We start from the raw sequence: 13,063 nt of genomic DNA on the forward strand, positions 1-13,063 counted from the left end.
GTATCTAGAGGTAGCGCATCTCATCTGTATCTAGAGGTAGCGCATCTCATCTGTATCTAGAGGTAGCGCATCTCATCTGTATCTAGAGGCAGTGCATCTCATCTGCATCTAGAGGTAGCGCATCTCATCTGTATCTAGAGGTAGCGCATCTCATCTGTATCTAGAGGCAGCGCATCTCATCTGTATCTAGAGGTAGTGCATCTCATCTGTATGTCTCCGTATACCACTGTATATAGAATATCTCATGGCGGGAGAGCGAGTGCACATGGCCAGCAGTGAGGACAGCGGATCGCTGAGGATTTGATTAATGATGTATATTACAACAATTCAGAACATCAGGATACAAAATGATTAAAACACAAGCTTTGTCCCGGACGCTGTGCCAAATGCACTGCAATGTAAGGAGCCAGGGTACATTGTCACCGCGCTGTGTACCCCTGATCTCAGAGTATGTGTATATGATGACCGCCCGCACTCAGCAGCAGGATCAGAAGAGCCATGAACTAGTGAGCAGAGCAATGCTTCCTGTGATCAGTCCCAGGCAATGGGCAGAGTGCTTGTAATTCTCCCCATCCCCCTATGCCGGCATGTACTGCTGTTTGGCCACTAGAGGGCGCTGTCAGCCACTGTCAGAGCTGGGCTGGGAGGCTCATAGCACTGAGCACATCTAACCTACATAACATAACCCTGAGACGCTCTTCCTGGGTTCTCATTAGTAGCAGCAGGGCGGTAGGCACAGGTAGCTGTCCTGGGATTATCTGCGGCTCCTATGAGTCACCGGGCTTCCACATCTCTAGGGTGACTTGCTCTGGTAGAAGTTGGTCGCCCTGGCTACTTGCCCCAGCAGCTGTGTTTGGTGTCAGGATCTCCTGCCGTTATTTATGTGTCTCCCAAAAACAAGTGACAGTAAGGAGAGAGGACACTAGCTCCATTGTTGAAGTGATAAGGAACGGAGGGCGGTGACCGTGCTGCGAGTCCAGAGGTGGAGAGGTGGCGGAGGAGAGGGGGTCAAGGAGGAGAACGATCCTGGTAACAGCGGTGGTCTTGGCAGGTTCAGAGCTGTCTTGCCCCCTCGTCCCTTCCGCCGCTGTCGTTTCTCGTGTGTGTTTGTGCGCTGCTGCGCGTCTCCCAGCACCCCGACCCTGCACCACCCGAGGAGGAAACCGGGGGCAAGAGGCGGCGGCATGGCTTCTACCACCTGCACCAGGTTTACTGACGAGTATCAACTCTTCGAGGAGCTCGGGAAGTAAGTGCTGCTGACTTCACCTATTCCTACTGTGCACCTATGCATACTACGTACGGACATGTCATGTATCTCATCTGTGGTACAAGAATTCTATCTCGTATCTCATCTATACATATCAGCAGTGTATCTCATCCATAGATGCAGGCAGAGTATCTCATCTGTATGTAATGGCAGTGTATCTCATCCACACACACTTGTATACTATTACAGTCGTGTACAGTAATTCTCTATGTGCATCCATACAAGGCTGTAGATATACTGTATCTCGCCATGTACATCTACAGCCTATGTCTCCCCTGCGTCCATACAATCTCATGTATGTATTGTCCAATATACTGTGCTCATGATGAATCTTGTGTCACACATACATGTAGAAGAACCATGCCTGTGTCTCACCTGTACATGACATTTGTCTACATTTGTGCTATATGTACAAAGCGCCTGTGCCATGTATTTATGAGAATCCAGCTGATAACAGTGGAGAATAGCCTAACCTGCTATGTAACAGAGGTGATCCATATGGCACACCCCTTATGAGGGGCTGTCAGTATGTGTAACCTTGGTACAGACAACCTGCAGCATCTGTAGATCCAGGATCCATGTACAGAGAGGAGAGGAGCTGCCACCCGCGAAGACTGGATCTATTAAATGGGGAAAACCCAGTCAGGATATGGAATTGTGAACACTTTACATATTGGAGAAAACACCAACTATACTCCTGTGTCCTGATGCTGCAGGGTGTAGCACCCTGTGAGACCTCCTGAATGTACGCTGAAAAATAATGGAACCCTGATGAAACTGACGTGTGAACGGAGCCTCATACAAATAGAAAGAGAGCTAAAGTCCCTACTGTTACTAGGACCCTCTGGCAATCCGTGTGCCGCCATATGGTGCCTCCGTATGGCACTACATCCTCACTCGGAGCAATGCCTTTGGTGAGAATACCTCTGCAGAACAGCATGCAATGAAACATGCCACATGTGTGATATTGAAAGCATGTAGTGGACCCTTTTCTAACCAGTTTTTAAGGTTTTTTAAGAGGATTTTGGAGTGATCTTGCACTAAAAAAATCCTCTCCTTAGAAAACTATTGGAACGTAGCCTAAGGGAATGTTCACATGACATCTTTTGCAGGCTGTCGAATCTGACGAGTTTTTCAAGAGGAAGATGCTTCAGATCCCATCTGTGTGCTGTCTGTTTTTTCACAGACCCATAGACTTGTATGGGTACTTTTCATCAATGCTGCCGGTAAAAGTTGGACATGTCTCTCTGAGTTTTTTGTGGACACACAGTCTGTGAACACGGCCATGTGAACAGCCACAAAGACTACAACGAATGTGTTGTATCCATGAAAAGCACGTATAGAACACATACGCGCCGCACGAAGGTGTGAATGAGGCCTAAAGGTGGCCCAATCTGTAGATCGAGTGCAGCAGCTCCACCTTCATTTTGCACTCAACGCTGCAGAGAGTTTCCAGTATTGGCACAAGACTGGCTCATTTCTATAGCTTAGCCAGCCCCCTTCACATATCCTGAGGCCTCATTCAAACGTTCAATATTCTCGTACAAGTGCTATCGATGGTTTTCATGGCTAGCACTCATACCAATGATACATTAGTCTATAAGTCTGTGCACATGTGAGATTTTTTAATTTTTTTTCATTGGGTTGAGTAGTCCGTGGAAAATATCGGAGACATATCAGATTTTGATCCAAGTTTCGGATCAAAATCTGCAATTCAAGTCTATGGATGCGTAAAAAAAACGGCACTCCGATGACTTACGATTTTCATGGACTGTCAGAATGGAACAGGTGGAGAAACTTTTTTTTTGTTTTTTCTCCACGTACAAGAAAAAGTGATGGCACGCGGACCACACTCTAAACAAACTGAGTCAGATCCAAATAATTGGTCTGTTTTTCTCGTAAGTGAGAAAGTTGTACATGTTAATGAGACCTAACTGTGAAGCACCAAGAGTGGAGCTTCCGGGTTCTGCTCTGAGCTACCGTAGGGCTAGTTCTTTTTCTGGTGTATTGCTGCCTGCTTATGATTGGTGAGCAACATACAGGGAGTACAAGTACACGCCCCCAGTGAAAAATATATGATGACACACACTTGGACTTTTAGCTCGCTAGGTACCAAATACTTTCATTGCTAATATCTCTTTAACAGAGAGTTGAAATGGAAAAAAAAAAACACCTTTATTCCGCTCTGCAGCCACTATTGCATCATGAGTCCAGTTCAACATGAAACATTTGATGAAAGGTCCTCTTTGAACACAATCAACATACACCTATTTCCAAGTTAATTAAGGTGAACAATGACACTGATGCTTTTTCATGTATTCTATCAGTATCTAATGTATTTAGCTCTAATTTTCAGGTATGGAGTAGACCCCATGTGGTTAGATTGCGTGCAGGAATGTATTCCATTTTAAAGGGAACCTGACAAGACAATTTTACTAATTGAACTAGTTGTATAGGTCCTAAAACAACAATGGAAATTACCGTATACATGTCTTGTATTAATCCAACTTGCGATTACGGAGAAATTGAGCTTTGTCACCAAATGCAGATTAGTCTGGAAGTGCATTGGGGATAATGCAATGTACTGTAAGTGCATTGACGCCCCCAATACATTTCCAAACTGAATTGCATGTGGCATCAAATTATTATTATTTATTATTATAGCGCCATTTTTTTCATGGCGCTTTACATGTGAAGTCTCAAATTCTCAGCAAGGGCACACCGGATTATTACAAGATAGGTGTCATTTTCATTACAACCTGTACAGCTAGACTACTTCTTTAATTAATAACATTGTTTTGACAGGTTCCCTTTAAAACTTTTATTTTGTATTAGTATTTCTGCAGAAATGTTTTTTTTTCCCTTTTAGGGGCCGTGCCCTATCCCCTTCCCCAAAAATGGTACTGAGGATATCAACCTTGGGTGCCATGATAGCAGAAAACTGATTATATCTCTCCTTGTAGAGTGAGAGATACCTTGTTGCATCACTTTTATTGCCTTGGGTGTGAGACTTGAGGGGAGAGCTACAGGTCGGGTCTGATTAGGAGGTGTTTGAAAGAGTAGAACATGTGCATGAAGAATCTAAATTACAACTTGGGTTGGAGTAATTAAGATCTTCCACTTCTCTAGAGGGCTGAGGAAGAGACTAGAACTATGGCTGCGGCCCCGCTATCAGTATTCGGTCAGTATTTTTTCTCAGGAGTGAGAGCCAAAACCAGGTGAGGAACAATCAGAGAAAAGGTGTAATAGAAACAAGTCACCAATTCTGCATTCATCATCTACTCCTGGTTTTGGCTCCCACTCCTGAGAAAAAATACTGATATTGGGGCCGTGGCCTAAGGCTGTGGTCAGAATGGCCGTATATTCTCTCATACAAGAGAATCAGGCCAATTATGCTAATGACACTTGGCTCAAACTCTGTCAGAGTTTGAGCAAAGTGTCATCTTGTGATCCGATTTCTCTTGCATGAGAGAATCGCATCATCGGTGTGGAGAAGATGGATAACTTAATTTCTCCATTGTCTGAGTCTGCAGATGTTGGACTGCACTCGGATGACATCTGAGTGCAGTCAAATGTTTCACACGCACCCAAAGACTTATATGGGTGCACGTGATCCGAATTCTGGAGCCGTTTGCAGCATGCTGCGATTTTTCTTTTTATGATTTTTTTTTTTTCTCATCCCGAATTGGCATGAGAAAAAAAAGCAGATCTGCACTGCCTCATAGTATAACATGGGACATGGACCAATCTGATAAAACACCAGATAGCGCTCGGCCATGTTATACACTAGTGTGAGCAAGCCCTTAGAGTTGGGCTACAAGACATGCACATATTATGAGACAGTATATGACCAGGAGAGGAGTAAGATAACCGGATATTGGCTGAAAGCTGAGTGAATATCTGAAATGGGTAGACCGCCATTTCCCTGTCTGAGTTGTGCAGACAAAGTTTTGTCTTCTATCCTATTTTGGCCACCAGGCCATTAAGTTGTAGAAATGTTAAAGCCCAAGTGCTTTTCTGTGTAGTGATCGGAAGTGAGTGCAGGATATTTTCTTTTAAGGAAAGTTTCTTGTCGGTGGGTCTATGTTTGCCTGGGCTGACTAGTTGCATTGCCATCCTTCACTACTTTTTTACATGTGCCTAAAAATTTTCCCCTTCTCCCATGACAGCACCACCTGAGAGAGGGTATCCGCCCACCAAGGACAGGAACCTACTGAATAAAAAGGCGGTACCTCTCCTCCGCATCAGTTTTTGGTTCCTGTCCCTAATGGGAGCCTCACCAGGTGGTACCTCACGTACCTGGATTATGGACGGTGCGGCCTGGAGGCCGTGGAAGCAGCAGATGGTCCCTGTTCCCAGCCCGTCTGGCTGCTGCCCGGGTCTGCGTGTGGGGAGGAGGTGCTGTTTTTTTTTTTGGATTCCTCCCCACGTGCGCCGGGGCCTGCGGCCGGGTCTGCGCCTCGCAAAGATGAACTGAGCGCGCCGGCCGGCAGGTCTTCCGGGCTGCGCACGTGGGGGTCGCGTCGCACCCTGTGACGGAGCGCGCCGGAAGTCCGGGCTGCGCACGCGCGGGGTGCTGACGCGCCCTATCACGGAGTGCGCCGGAAACCGGGTCTGCGCATGCGCGGGTGGGAAGCTGTCATCCCGCTGCAAGCGCGCCGGGTGCCGCTGGGCTGCGCACGCGCAGAGGCAGGTGGATCTGCGGGTAGCGCGCCAGCTGGCTAAAATTTTTTTAAAAAAAAAAAGAGATTTGAGATGAGCACGCTGCCGGAAGGGGAGGAGCCTAAAGGAGGTGGAGCCCTACTGCTTTTAAGGATGGGGAGCAATCAGGATGGCGGTGTGTGCATCCCCGCCATGATGAATGAGGAACCGCAGTCACCTGGGCAGCAGCTGTCACCGCCACAGGAAGTACAGCAGCAGCCACAGCCATCAAAGCAGCGCAAGCAGCTCAAACAAATGGAACGGGAATCTTCCCATCGACAAAGTCACAGCAGTGAGGGGCGTACGAGTTCCGGCAAGACTGGTCAGAAAAGACTTCGTCAGTCCACCTCCGCCAGATGGGAGCCCTCATGTGAACGGCAACCACCGCCTCCGGTACCCTAGTCTGAACGGCAGTGTGGTGAGTGATCATCGTGAAAGTCTCACCTTGAATAATGTGCTCTTCTCTCTCTCTCTCTTTTCCTCCTTCTTCTCCTTTTATTTCTTGGGGCAGGAGGCGAAGAAGTGTAGTGCTAAAAGTAAAAACAGGGAGTGTGCTTTATGCAAAATCGGTCTTCCCACCTCCTATGCCAAAAACCTATGCTCGGACTGTATTCAGAAAACCATTGCAGAGGAGTCCCCCAGATTTTCTTTAGAATTAAAGGATCTAATCCAGACAGAGGTCAGAGAGTCTTTAAGAGGCTTAACCTCACTCAAAAAGAAGAAGCGGAAACTAGTTTCTTCAGAATCAGAGGAATCAGCGGAGTCCCGTTTTACGAGAGAACTGCCTTCCTCCTCTAATCACTCCTCATCGTCTTCGGATGATGATGGGGGGGGGCAGACCTTGTTTTTCGGTTGATAATACTGAGAGACTAGTTAAAGCCGTCAGAGGGACTATGGGTATTACCGATACCAAAGTGCCCAGAACAGTCCAGGATGTTATGTTCGGGGGCTTAGACCAAAGGAGGAGACGCTCATTCCCGGTCAATGACCGGATTAAATCTCTGATAGAAAGGGAATGGAAGAAACCGGAGAGGAAGGGTCAGCTGCCGTCATCCTCCAAGCGGAGGTACCCCTTTGAGGATGAGGATGCGGCTAAATGGGACAAAACCCCTAAGATTGACGTGGCCATTTCAAAATCTTCAAAAAAATCCACTCTGCCCTTTGAGGATTTAGGAGCCTTAAAAGACCCGCTGGATAAAAAAGCGGAGTCCTTCCTTAAGCAAACCTGGGAGTCGTCAGCAGGGGCCCTTAAACCGGCAATAGCAGCGACCTGCACTGCTAGATCTATGATGATCTGGCTTCAACAATTGGAAGACCAGATCAGGGGGAATGTGTCCAGGGAGAAAATTCTATCAGACCTTCCTCTTGTGCAGGGAGCGGCTGCATTCCTGGCAGATGCATCGGCAGATTCAGTTAGGCTGGCTGCCCGGTCTGCAAACCTCTCTAATGCAGCCCGTAGGGCACTATGGCTCAAGAGCTGGCCAGGAGATGTGCAGTCAAAGTCTAAACTGTGCTCAATCCCTTGTGAGGGGGACTTCTTGTTCGGCAAAGGTCTAGATGACATCCTAGATAAAGCCGCAGACAAAAAACATGGATTTCCCACGGTGTCTGGTTCCCGATTTAACAGTTCCTTTCGGAAGAGAAAATACAGCCGCAGTAAAGCTCTCAGAGACCAAGGTAGCTGGAAAGACCGAAAGCCGTATAGCAGAGGCTTCATGTTTGGGGGTCCCTCCTCCGAGAATAAGAAAGCCCCTAAGTGACAGTTCCCCCCAGGTGGGAGGAAGATTGTCCCACTTCCTGCCTGCCTGGAAGGAAATTTCATCCAATTCTTGGATCTTAGGGATAATCAGGAGGGGGCTCACATTAGAGTTCAAAAGCAGGCCCAAGAACACTGTCAAAATATCAGCCCCCAGGGGTTTAGCGGAACAGATAGCCTTACAGCAGGAAGTTCTCTCTCTGCTCATGAAAGGAGTTCTGGTGGAAACACCTGCACCCGAGCAAGGAAGAGGATTCTATTTGACTCTCTTCCTAATAAAGAAGCCGGACGGCTCCTTCAGGACCATTGCGAACTTAGAGACTGAACGACCATTTAATCTACAGGCCTTTCAAGATGGAAACAATAAAATCGGCCATAAAGATGTTATTTCCGGACTGTTTTATGTGCGTCCTCGATCTGAAGGACGCCTACTACCACGTCCCGATTTTGCCAGATCATCAACAGTTTCTAAGAGTAGCTGTACAATTCGGCAGGCACGTAAGGCATTTTCAGTTCGCAGCTCTTCCCTTTGGCATTTCCATGGCGCCGAGAACCAAAGAGGGTTCAGTCTTTCCTGGGTCTCATTCTGGACTCAGAAAACCAAACCTGTCTTCTGCCAGAGGAAAAGAAACTGAAGATCAGATCCCTAACATCTCAGGTTGTCAGCAATCCGACCATGACCCTGAGGAGTGCAATGTCTCTGTTGGGTACAATGACGTCTTGCATCCCGGCGGTTCAGTGGGCCCAGCACCATTCCAGATGTCTTCAACAGGAGATTCTGGCAGCGGACAGGCGGCTCAAAGGTCGCCTGAATGGGAAAATATCTCTTCCAGATGTTGTGATCAACTCCCTGGACTGGTGGACATCTCCGGTCAACCTATCTTTGGGGGTTCCTTGGACCTTCCAGGTGTCGGATACAATTACAACAGACGCAAGTGCGGAAGGTTGGGGAGCTCACCTAAGGGATCGTTCTGTACAAGGCCTCTGGTCGGACAGCGAGACAAGTCTCTCTTCCAACATGAAAGAGCTGTTGGCAGCCAGAAACGCGCTAAAAGAATTCAGTTCTGTTCTTCAGGGTCCTCGCGTCAGGATAATGTCAGACAACAAATCAACAGTCGCCTACATCAATCATCAGGGGGGTACCAGGTCTCTCCCTCTGATGTTAATAGCGGATCAGATCTTCAGGTTTGCCGAGAGTCGGCTGGTTACGCTCTCGGCACTGCATATAAAAGGGGAAGAGAACATAAAGGCCGATTTCTTGAGTCGTCACATCTTGAAACAAGGAGAGTGGGAGTTGAATCCAGCCGTTTTTCAACAGATTGTGGATCGGTGGGGACAGCCCCAGATAGATCTGTTTGCAAACAGACACAATCGGAAGACCGAAACCTTTTGCTCCCTGAATCCAAAAGAGGGGGCGTTTGCGGTGGACGCGCTGCAGATTCAGTGGAATTTCACTCTAGCTTATGCCTTTCCCCCTTTAGTACTGATCCCTACTATCCTGAGGAAGATCCGAGAGGAACGGGCGAGGGTTATATTGATCGCCCCGTTCTGGCCCAAGAGACCATGGTTCACTTGGATGAAGAGAATGTCCCAAGCAGATCCATGGGTTCTTCCGGACATCCCGGATCTCCTCAGGCAGGGCCCAGTCTGTCATCCCCAAAGAGTGGGCCTGCATTTGACGGCTTGGATTTTGAGAGGTCGCTATTGACGCAAAGGGGGTTTTCTCCGGATCTTGTTACTACCCTTCTAGCAAGTAGAAAGTCGATAACAACTAGAATCTATGGTAGAACCTGGGCTAAGTTCTTGTCTACCTCGGGTCAGTCTGCCAAAGGGAGGATTCCTATTGAGGCCATACTAGAATTCCTCCAGAAGGGGTTAAACATGGGACTAGCCACCAGTACTCTTAAAGTACAGGTATCGGCTCTGGGGACACTGTATAATTATGACTTGGCAGCAAATAGATGGATCATTAGATTTATTAAAGCCTGTCATAGATCCAGACCTATTCCTGTTCCAAGAATGCCTCCTTGGGACCTTAATTTAGTTCTGGAAGCATTAACCAAACCTCCCTTCGAGCCCTTAGAGAAGGTTTCAGAAAAAATCTTAACTTTAAAGACTGCGCTATTGGTGGCCCTGACATCAGCTCGTAGAGTCAGTGACTTACACGCACTATCCGTTAACCATCCATTCACTCAAGTATGTATGGATAGAGTAATCTTAAGACCAGACCCGGCCTATCTTCCAAAGGTAGCCTCCAAGTTCCATAGGACGCAAGTAATCACTCTCCCTTCCTTCTATCCTAATCCTAGGGATTCTGAGGAACATAAGCTTCACACCTTAGATGTTAAGAGGGTGTTAGTCCAGTATTTGGAAGTGACAAAAGCCTGGAGAAAGAGTGACGCTTTATTTATATCCTTTCAGGGGGCTAGGAAAGGACTTAAGGTTACAAGGGGGACCATAGCTAGATGGGTCAGGGATACTATTACCTTAGCCTACTCTTCTAGCAATCTGCCGGTTCCTGAGAACCTGAAGGCCCATTCCACCAGAGCGGTAGCTGCTTCCTGGGCTGAGAAGGCGGATGTGCCCATCGACATTATATGTAAGGCGGCAACTTGGTCATCCCCTGCTACATTTTACAAACATTACCGTCTTGACCTTTCCTCTTCTACTGATCTGTCCTTTGGTAGAAGGGTGTTGCAAGCGGTGATCCCTCCCTCTGGTATTTGATCTCTATAAATCTCTCAGGTGGTGCTGTCATGGGAGAAGGGGAAAAGATCCTAGTTACTTACCGGTAACGGGATTTTACAGAGCCCATGACAGCACCCTATTAATTCCCTCCCCTTTATCACTGTGGTGTGCACTTTTTTTAAGGTGTTTAGTACATATGTTGAGGTGGTGGTTATGTATTAACCTGTCTTCGGAGGCCCTCTCATGCTCTGAAACAAAAACTGATGCGGAGGAGAGGTACCGCCTTTTTATTCAGTAGGTTCCTGTCCTTGGTGGGCAGATACCCTCTCTCAGGTGGTGCTGTCATGGGCTCTGTAAAATCCCGTTACCGGTAAGTAACTAGGATCTTTTCAACTTATACAAATCTCAACAATGCTAATTGGGATCCCTAACTTTTCTAGACAGCTATGGCTACTACAGCAATATATTAATCTTCCCTATCTTCCTATAGTACATGTATTACCAATCTATGTGAATTCACCATCATGGGTTTACACTTTGCCTATGTTTCCTCAAGGAGATGCATCTTATACAAGGTCTATTGCATCTTATATATTCTGTATGACTAATATTCTGCATAAATGACTTTGCTTTGCATGTGAATGGGCAGTCACACGGTGTATGGACACATAAGGCACCGCTGACATGTTATCTGTTGGTATCAGAGCAGGAAACGGTTCCTGTTATGTGTAGTGTTATCAGCACTGACAGTGTGTATGTAATATCAGCTAACAGATGGATGAGAAGACGTCTCATAGGTTCTCAGCTCGGAGCACACAATGATGTCTCCTGTTCAGGGAATCCCCCGCCCAAGATCTCGGCTATCCAGTATATGAAATGTCTGGCACAGAGCACGTTCTCCCAGTGTATTCTGCCAGCACGTTTAGTGTTAGATCATATGAATGTGTAGGAAATACTGTGGTATCGCTGGTGCTGATTCAGATGGAATGTAAGTCAGTGTGGAAGGAATTCTCCATTTACCTTGTGTCTCAGCGCTGTATTTACAGTCATTTGCAGGACGTTTCCCATTGTCATGGCCTGCGGGAGCTCATTATATTCATGCTTGATTTGTGCAATCAGAAGATACATGAATTCCCCTTGCATAATCTTGTGACACGTGATGTGCTCCGACCTTTCATTGCCGGCCTTAGTTACATCTCTGGATACTATGGAGCCGCATCTTTTTTTCTGAAGTGCTGATTATGATTTTTTTTTTTGCACTACAGAGTACATTTATTCCTGTTTTTTAGTTTGGGGTCTCATCTCACAGGGCCAGATTTGATAAGTACCTTGCTCTATTTTTTTTCTAATTTTGGAGCACGTGATTTAATAAAAGAATTTGGCTTTTCTTCATATTTTTTTTTTTTTTTTACATAGCACCTGACCCTTTTGCTGACGGGGTCTGGACTCCTGTGACCCAACAAATGTACCATTATTTTAGCCAGAAATTTTCATAAATTATTGTTCAAATTCATACCACTCCATGGCCGGCTTAAATTTGTTTTTTTTTTTGGTGCCCGGATAGGTGAAGAAGATGCGATGGGAAATCTTGAAACTCACTATTTTATGGTATTTCTGCCAGCAGGGTCTTTAAACCCTCTGAGGGTGAGTGTTCTGTATACCGCAGAGCTGCCTGTTCCATCTGTATTCCGTAGTTGTGTGTGCTGTCGGAGATCCGTCTCTGCTGGCAGAGGTGGTCTGTGATGGCTCTGGTGAGATGATGACGGCACTGTGTTTTCCTCTCTTACCAGATTAAGCATGGAGCAATATAGCTTGCTCACCTGATGCTTGTGATTTGCAGATGGTGCACTTTAAGGCCTTGTTCCCATGTAGCGTGAATGCTACACTTTCTTTGTGTGCAGAAAATCTGTGGTTAACTGTCCAAGCAAAGGGAATGTAATTTCATGGATGCTCCTGCCCACTGTACGCTTAGAGACTGACCTGCACCATTTTGGTGTTTTTTTTTTGTTGTTCTTCTTTATAGGCTTCTATGAAGAACCTAAAAAAAATGCATGGAAATCAAAGCTTTTCTGTGCTAAAAAATGCATTAAAAAACGCTGCTTCAAATATGTACCAAACAGTCATCAAATAAAAAGGGAAAACACGAGGCTAAAAAGCAGCAGAAAAAAACGCAGCATTTAAACATGGCCTAAGACAGTTTCAGGACTACTGTGAGAGCGGGGACCTGCTGAGATGGAACCTTTGGAGACCCGCTTTCAAATATCTAGATTTCAGTACAAAGCGATCACGTGTCTTTTGTTGCACTGGAATACTGTTCTTATTGCAACAGTTGAAAAACAGTGGAGTACTGGTTGCAGGTTGTGATTCAGTGATGGGCACATCTGGAATTGGGTCTTGTCCTCACCTGATGACTGCATAGGCTCAACTGGTTGGACACTACCCTACGTCAATCTGTAGCCTCTATAGAACCTCAGGAAACATAAAACTATCACCAAAATAAAAAGGCCACCAAAATCCCAAGCAAGAACTCTCTGTAATAAGCATGTTACATTTAAAGAAAAGAACATATTTTTACATGCAGTTTAAGATGCCTTAAAAAGTGTGGAGGTGACCTATTACTTGGTATATAGTTAGGTGTAAAAATATTTGGA

General features: G+C 46.3%; 1 protein-coding gene across 15 annotated transcripts in view; it reads left to right on the forward strand.

Annotated features, from left to right (window-relative positions):
* The first annotated feature begins 649 nt into the window (after positions 1 to 649).
* The window catches only part of CAMK2D (calcium/calmodulin dependent protein kinase II delta), a 330,223-nt gene continuing 317,809 nt past the window's right edge, over positions 650 to 13,063 (forward strand). For 10 of the 15 annotated variants that reach the window (XM_073639954.1, XM_073639974.1, XM_073639984.1 and 7 more), the window contains exon 1: positions 650 to 1,246. In XM_073639954.1, the coding sequence (XP_073496055.1) occupies positions 1,185 to 1,246 (62 nt within the window). In that variant the 5' untranslated portion in view covers positions 650 to 1,184. The remainder of the gene's footprint in view (positions 1,247 to 13,063) is intronic. The other 5 variants (XM_073640056.1, XM_073640047.1, XM_073640063.1 and 2 more) reach the window with 1 other exon arrangement.

Source organism: Phyllobates terribilis, unplaced genomic scaffold (genome assembly GCF_046119375.1).
Source record: "Phyllobates terribilis strain yellow unplaced genomic scaffold, ASM4611937v1 Scaffold_1__5_contigs__length_1240528914, whole genome shotgun sequence".
NCBI lineage: Eukaryota > Metazoa > Chordata > Amphibia > Anura > Dendrobatidae > Phyllobates > Phyllobates terribilis.